The 8,975-nt window shown below is 34.8% G+C and overlaps 1 protein-coding gene across 1 annotated transcript; it reads left to right on the plus strand.

Moving 5' to 3' along the window:
• LOC128241507 (uncharacterized) lies at positions 1–8,229 on the plus strand. Its single transcript, XM_052958469.1, has 6 exons — positions 1–124; positions 950–1,036; positions 1,706–1,787; positions 5,209–5,349; positions 5,777–5,963; positions 7,878–8,229. The coding sequence occupies exons 1-6, from the start codon at positions 7–9 to the stop codon at positions 8,031–8,033; spliced, it is 771 nt and encodes a 256-aa protein (XP_052814429.1). The 5' UTR covers positions 1–6; the 3' UTR covers positions 8,034–8,229.
• The last annotated feature ends 746 nt before the right edge of the window (positions 8,230–8,975 follow it).

Raw genomic sequence — 8,975 nt, forward strand, 5'->3', positions numbered from 1 at the left:
AGCCACATGTGTGACAAATTAACAACGACATGCACTTCAACTTCGTCTAAATTAACGTGTACGTGCAAGGAAGGATACGTCAACAACACCAGGAATAATGAAATGTTCCAGTGCTCTTGGGCAGGTATAAAACAAAATATCAGTACAATCGTTTTAAGAAAGTGGTCTTCATATTCGCTTTACGAAAACACGTGATTTTCACGTGTCGTCCTTCTTTAACAGTATATTGATGAGGTCATAGACTATCGATACATTACTGAATGTATCTAAGTATGACCAAGATACACTGATCATTATTTCAAGAAGGATAACAAACAACATAAGGTTTTTGAGCTATTTTCTGACATGAAAAACACCATAAAATATAAACAAATACATACACATGAACATTATGTCAATTACATGTTTAAATATGACCGTTCCTATGATACCACATCCCCTCGTTGTATTCCATTATTATCATCCATTAAATGCATGGTTTAATTGCTTTTATTTCTTAATACACTTATACGATTAATCAATGATGACTCAAAATAGTGTCGTTGTCGCGAATACTTCGATACCACGTCGATATATGCCCTCAATACTAACTAGTTTGCGAAACACGTCTTACATCGTCTTTTACATGAACTCGTATTTTAGCTGTTGAGCGAGTCCAGGTTGTGTACAAATTCGTCTGGTGTATATCGAAGTCACATGTAAAATGTGAGATATACGTCACTCAAATGTTAGAACGCACGTAGAAAGTCATTGTATGTTTAACGTACTATGGAAGCAAAGGTAGTTCAGTGTGGACATTTAGTTGAAAAGCCTTTCAAGTGTCAATGAGCAGAGACTTGCCATCCAATTCCAATATATATATATATATATATATATATATATATATATATATATATATATATATATATATATATACCACTGTGACCCTTAAATTCATTTTGATTAATAGATGCAACTCGGCCTCATCCAACACCAACCACGACAACAGAACAGCCTGTTGTGACTACAAAGTATATCGAGCCGGACCCCAAAACAAGTGAGTACCATGAGTATATATGATATAAAATGGTTATTATTGAAGCGTACTATGTCAGGAGGATGTATTCGAGTTGAGTGGCGCTAGCCGAGTGGAATTAAATTCTTTATACAAACATGAGATTCGAATACGACAATCTTGATCGAAATGAAGTAATTTCGACCCTTTTATTATATACCAAAATGTTTAAAATCTCTTTAAAGACACAATTTTATAATTATAGAAGTGATTATGACGTAGAATTTTTTTCATGACGTCATTTAAACATTTCACAATGATACTTGTTATGACATGACGACAACAGAGTGAAATATGACCGTGTTTTATTTATAATGGCTATTATATGGAATTTAAGCTCTCCAAATGATGTTGTTTATCACAAGAGCAAAGTTTATCATAAGTATAAAACAAAATACCAGCAGCGATTTGTATAAAACTGATAAAGTCTTTGGTTTGGTCAAACTATTTTTTATAATGGTCAGTATTTATTAAAAAACAACGAAATATTATAAAATCAAATCATTTAAAATTTCTAACACGCCTAATTTTGACATGTGGACAACATCTCCAACTGTTGAACAATTAGCTGCGGTGCCATTAATGGGACATTTTATTTCAAATGTCGTCTGTACAACAAACACTTATTTGTATTATTCATGAACATTTCAGGTCAAACTGCCCTCATTGCAACTGGTGCGGGGCTTGGTGGGCTAGTGCTTATCCTTTTGGTTATCATTGTTGTTGAATGCAGGTAGGTTATCTTCATATTTAAGGAGATGTGTTGGAGTTCCTCACATTTTATGAGTTTACAACTAAAATAGCATGGTCGATGAATGCTTTGTGAATAGGCAGCTTCGAGCGTATGCTACATGAAAATTACTTTTTCTTATTTTCCAGTGAATTATAAAGATATCAGTTCGCTAAAAAAATTCAAACAGTGACCATATCAATTTGATATTTGTTATTCAAGCCCGCTCTCATTTTCAAATCATACGCCAGCAAGCACAGAGCTGTGAAACAATTTCAACGATGTCATTTCCGAAATGGCGTTACATTTGCACATAATTATGCGTGTTTCACTAAAAACTACAATGATCTTTTTATATTGTTATTTATAGACAACTTGTTTTTGACATAGTGTAATCGCATTATATTTCACCTCGCGGCTGCGCTCTCGTAAACGAAAGATTTTTATTGATTACTTGTTAAAATATATGACGATCATACACCAAAACAAACAAAATCAACTTTATAATTGTTCATTATTCCTGATGTGTACCCATTCCCATTTACCTTTTATAATATCGGAATAAAGTTTCAAAGTTTTATTTTCATAACATCCAGAGGGCCATGACCAAAGTTGACAAACAGTTCATCAATAGCAAAAACATCAAGCAATGAAGCAAAATAAGTTTCAGATCTTAACTTTCTATACTGTATGACGCGTATAAAACGCTTATTTGCAAAACTAAGCGAGCTTACACTACGCGTAAGGCGCAAGAATTATATGATTTACGCAATAAACAACCTAAGGAGTTTTGGAGTAAATTTAGGGCAAAGACGAGTAATCCCGCTTGCGACATAGATATTGAGAATTTTAAAGACTATTTCGCTGGTTTATTTAACGATATAAAGTCGGCACAAATAGATGAGATTGATGATTTTGCGAACAATTCGGATTTTAATATCAACGATCCTACGTACGAATCTCTCAATGCTGTTATAACTCACGACGAGGTTCGGAGTGCTGTCAAATGTCTAAAAAGAAATAAGGCTGCGTGTCCTAGCGATAATATGATAAATGAATTTTTCATTGAAACTTTAGACATATTAGTTGGACATTTAACCGATTTATTTAACACTGTTCTAGATGGAGATTATTTCCCTGCATCATGGACATCAGGATTCATCGTTCCGATACATAAAAAGGGGGACATTAATGATACTAATAATTATAGGGGCATAACTCTGGTTAGTAATTTAGGGAAAATATTTACAAGCGTACTCACTAAACGAGTTGAAACTTGGTTTGATACGAATAATATTTTGTCCGACGCCCAGTTTGGATTTAGAAAGGGAAGTAGTACAGAGGATGCCATTTTTGTCTTACATAATCTTATTGAATCAGCATTGTTTAAAAAATTGCGCTTACCGTGTGCCTTTATCGATCTGAAAAAGGCCTTTGATTCCGTGTATAGGAATGCGCTATGGGTTAAACTTTTCCGTATGGGATTGGACGGAAAAATACTAAAAATTTTCAAGGCAATGTATTCAGTAGTTAAGTCGTGTGTAAAACACTGTAATTCATTTTCCGATTTCTTTGATATATCTATTGGTCTACGACAAGGCCAAAATAATTCTCCAATACTTTTTTCTCTATTTTTGGAAGATTTAGAGCTATTTTTGCAACAGGGTAGTGACTGTGGTATTGATATATATGAAATATGCATCATGCTACTTCTGTTTGCGGATGATATGGTCATTTTAGGAAATTCCGTGGAAGATTTACAAAGTAGTTTGAATCGTCTGTGCGAATATTGCAAAATATGGGGATTGGAGGTAAATACCGATAAAACTAAGGTAGTTGTATTCCGTAATAGAGGTTCCGTGCGACACAACGAACGTTGGTATTATAATAATGAACCCCTTGAAATAGTCGACAATTTTAATTATCTCGGCGTGGTTTTAAACTATACGGGATCGTTCGTCCTAAATAACCAATTTGTAGTCGGAAAGGCACTAAAAGCCATGCATATATTATTAAAGAATATAAATAAGTACGATGTTCCCCCGAAAATCTCATTACAACTGTTTGATTCTTTTGTTGGCTCCATCCTTTCATATGGTTGCCCAGTATGGGGTTTATCTAAGTCCAAAGAGGTGGAACGCATCCATCTCAAATTTTGTAAGTCTATTTTGGGGGTTAAACAAAGTAGTTGTACAGCAGCAGTATATGGGGAGTTAGGACGATACCCGTTATATATTAATAGATATGTTCAAATTATAAAATATTGGTTTAAGGCCAAAGATTCAAAAAATATTATACTTAATTCTCTTTATCGGGAATCAGTTCAACTGTGTCTTAATGGGTATAATTCCTGGGCTAACAAAATCAAGAACGTACTTGAGGAAAATGGGTTTTTAGATGTGTGGCTCCATCCCGAAAAATACGAACCAAACACCTTTATATGTCTTTTTAAGCAACGTCTTATTGACGTGTTTTTACATAAGTGGAGGGGAGATATCAACACAAGCTCTAAACTAATTCCTGTGTTCAGCCACCTGCACAATGAATTTGGAATGGCCGAGTATTTAAATATGTTGTTTAACAAAACTAATAGGAAATGCTTAACTAGATTACGGATGTCATCTCATAATCTGTTTATTGAAACTAAAAGATATGGTCCTAATAGAACTCCAAGAAATGAACGTTTTTGTACATTGTGTGACTTACATGAACTAGAGGATGAATTCCACTTTGTCATTAAGTGTAGTTGTTATAATGATATACGCAACCAATTTTTGAAAAGGTACTATTATTGTCGTCCAAATACGTTCAAGTTTATTGAACTAATTAACAACCAAAATAAGACAATTATTGTGAATTTGTGCAAATATTTATTGCAGGCTAATAACAGAAGGACTCTTTTAATTAATGACCGTGTATAATTAAAATATTTTTGCAGTGACTTAAAGTTTATGTTGTTTATATTGTTTAATATAGTAATTATGTTTTCTAAATGTTTTTTTTCAAATGAACATTCTCCATATTGCTTTGACATCGTTCCAGATTTTGATTGTTGACCACTGTATTGTTAAATTGTATGTAATAATTATTTGTATACTTTGTGTATGACGAGATGCATGAGCATAAGTCTAAATAAAATTCTGTTCTGTTCTGTTCTGTTCTATGACGATTTGGTCAGTTGAAATTGAATAGTCTCTATACCTAAGATGTATACATTTGATTAAGTTAGGATGTGCATATGATTTAGAATACATTGACTACAAAAACATTGATGACCAAGAAATTGAAAACAAAATTCAAAAGATGCTGATTAAATATTGTGGTTTTGTTACAGAACAGACGAATGGTTATATTTAACGAAATTCATACATCAGACAAATGGTTTAAATTTATTTAAGCACCACTACTGTCACTTTTTCCCCAGGCGGCAAAGGACACATAAAGAAAAGGAAGCGGAACAAATCCAACTGAAAGAACGCGAAAAGAAGAGACAGACGGGCTTTGAGGGCTCTTTCCTCGAGCGGAATTACACTGGCAGACATCCCGGCTCTGAACATAAAAATGGGTAGGGTTCACGTTCAATGTGTTACTGCTTTGTTTTGATGTTTACTATAAAATGCATTGGCAGACTTTTACCTCTGAACATAAGCAAGGGTAGCATACACGTATAGTTGGTAACTATGTTTGGTTATTGTTTCCTATCAATAACATAACATGAATTCATTTAACTTCGTATCAGATCTAAAGTGCCACATGATCACCTTCATGTTGACCTTTGAAAACTTTCTTAAACACGCCTACACTCTAATACTCTAATACAAGAAACCGATTGATTGTTTGCGCCACTTTCGGTTTAAGATAGCGTCCTTAATGGTTGCCACTTTTTTAAATTTGCAATATAAGAATGATACCAAAACAAGCCAAAACATTTTCTAAATACCGTCATAAAACATGGTTTAAATAATGATTTCTTCTTTTTTGTTTCCTTCTAGCGGACCTTACCCTAGCGGCCCATTTAAGCCTATTTCAAATGGCCGAACTAGTCCTTTTAAGCCAGTAGATACTGCAACTGGACGGGTGTTTCAAGTTCCCGAACCCAAAGCAGCTTCACCGCCGCCGGAGTATCATCGTCGAAATAGATCACGTGAAAGGCCGAATATGTCACGTGACAGCGGATTGGTGAGATATTATGTCTCCCCCATTCATGGGGAGACATATTGTTTTTGCCCTGTCCGTCAGTCCGTCAGTCCGTACGTCACACTTCGTTTCCGCTCAATCACTATAGAACGCTTATACCCAAGAACTTCATACCCGGTATGCTAGTTGGTCATGACTAATAGATGACCCCTATTGATTTTGAGATCACTAGGTCGAAGGTCAAGGTCGCCCTGACCTTGAGGTGAAGAAACGGGTTCCGCTCAATAACTAAAGATCCTTTGGGTCCAGGAACTTCATACTTTGATTGCTAGTTGGTCATTACTAGTAGATGACCCTTATTGATTTTGAGATCAAAAGGTCAAAAGTCAAGGTTACCTTCAGGTAAAAAACGATATGTTGGCGGTGAACTTAAGCTTAAAAATGGTTTCTGCTCAATAACTAAAGAACGCTTGTACTCAGGAACTTCATACTTGGTATGCTAGTTGGTCATGACTAGTAGATGACTCCTATTGATTTAGAGATCAGAAGTTCAAGGTAACCGTGACATTGAGGTGAAGAAACGGTTTCCGCTCAATAACTAAAGAACACTTGTACCCAGGAATTTCATACTTGGTATGCTAGTTGGTCATGACTAGTAGATGATTCCTATTGATTTTGAGATCACTAGGTCGAAGGTCAAGGTCGCCCTGACCTTGAGGTGAAGAAACGGTTTCCGCTAAATAACTAAAGATCCTTTGAGTCCAGGAACTTCATACTTGGTATGCTAGTTAATCATGACTAGTAGATGATCCCTACTGATTTTGAGATCAAAAGGTCAAAGGTCAAGGTTACCTTCAGATAAAAAACGATATGTTGGTGGTGACCTTAAGCTTAAAAATGGTTTCTGCTCAATAACCAAAGAACGCTTGTACCCAGGAACTTCATACTTGGTATGCTGGTTGGTTAAGACTAGTAGATGACATCTATTGATTTTGAGATCAGTAGGTCAAAGGTCAAGGTCACTGTGACCTTGAGGTAAAAAAAACGGTTTCCTCTCAATAACTAAAAAATGCTTGCACCCAGGAACTTCATACTTGGTATGCTAGTGGTCATGACTAGTAGATGAACCCTGTTGAATTTGAGATCAGTAATTCAAAGGTCAAGGTCACCGTGACATTGAGGTAAAGAAACGGTTTTCGTTCAATAACTGAAGAACGCTTGCACCCAGGAACTTCATAATTGGTATGCTAGTTGGTCATGACTAGTAGATAAACCGTTTTGATTTTGAGATCAGTATGTCAAAGGACAAGGTTGCCGTGACCTTGATGTGAAGAAACGGTTACTGCTCAGTAACTAAAGAACACAGCACCCAGGGACTTCATACTTGGTATGCAAGTTGGTCATGACTAGTAGATGACCCCTATTGATTTTATGATCAGTCCGTCAGTTAGTCACTCAGTCCATCAGTTTGTACATCATTCTTCGTTTCCGCTCAATAAATAAAGAACGCTTGCACCCAGGAACTTCATACTTGGTATGCTAGTTGGACATGACTAGTAGATGACCCCTATCGATTTTGAGATCAGTGTGTCAAAGGTCAAGGTCGCAGTAGATGTTCACTATTTAATACGGGTGAATAAACCAAACTTCACTGTTGGTTCGTCTCCAGTCCAAAATTACAAATTTCATGTCCATCATTTATTATTTCCCAGATACGACCACACAATAGGGGAGACAAGCGCTTTTTCAAAAAAGCAATCTCTAGTTTTGTTTTTAGAAATTTAGTATATTTTTTTAATCATTAGGTATATAGAAATGTTTTTGATCCCTACGCGATATTGAACTAAACTTACTCACAAGATCATATACTTGTTGACTTTTTTAATATCGTTCAAAAATTATATTGACAACAACTGCTGTTGCAACGTTATTTGAATAGATAATTTACGTTTTCAGAACGGTTTTAACAGCAGCGGAAGTATGGAGTCTACGCGGTCACGTGACAGTCATGTATACGAAAGCCTGGAGAAAGGTCGCGCACCCCAGGCGGAGCATGCAGTTTATATGGCACTATATAATGTAAAATTGACAGCAAATAACCAAAATGCATAACATGAATGAATGATATAGCTTTTAGCAGCATGAAAAGCAGCTTTTCTTTTGAAAATGAAAGAGATAGTTTAATACATAGTTTCATAGTTTCATAGTTAATTTCACATGCATAAAAGCCATAGGCCCATGAGCATACAAGAAGTATGCATATATACACATATCATGACAATTCATAGATCAGTGGTCAAATACAATTTCATAGATACATTTTTTTACAATAACTAACACTATATTATTATATATTATTATATAATTTAAACTATAATATATATAATACTATAAGATTATCACAGTGAGGAGACAGTGGTTGCTATATAGATATAAACTTATTACTTCTGTTAAATATAAACGAACGTATTTCTTAATTCAAAAGCTGTATGTACATACATCGATAATTTTCTACATGTAGTTTTCCTATCACTGGCAATAAGTTCAACAAATTTCAGTACATTTGGTCTTTTCCAATAATATTTACTGATGTATTGTTTTCTGAAATCATTATATAATGCACATTCTAACAAGACTTAAAACTCATCTTCGTGAATATTACAAATTTGACATTTTCGTTTATTAACAGGTATAGATTCAGGTTTATGCCATCTACCGGCCTCGATTTCTAGTCTATGTGATGAAAGTCTTAACCTCGTTAGGGCTTTCCAAAATTTTACAATATTTACATCACACAAGTAAGATTGTAACTTAAAATCTGCAAGCAAACAGGACATATGATTTTGCTATGGATGAGTTATCAATTTCTGCAAACCAGTTTTGTACATAAACATCTTGCAGTCTCTGCTTTAATTCATATATAAATTTATCAACATCACCAACAGTTTGAAATAACCAAACTTCTTTAAATCCTAATGTTTGTAAAATATCCCTAACACTCTTTGCCCATGATTTACAATCAAGCATTATCTCTAAGTCTCTATACAATATTTT

The sequence above is a fragment of the Mya arenaria genome, chromosome 7 (genome assembly GCF_026914265.1).
Source record: "Mya arenaria isolate MELC-2E11 chromosome 7, ASM2691426v1".
Classification (NCBI taxonomy): Eukaryota; Metazoa; Mollusca; class Bivalvia; order Myida; family Myidae; genus Mya; species Mya arenaria.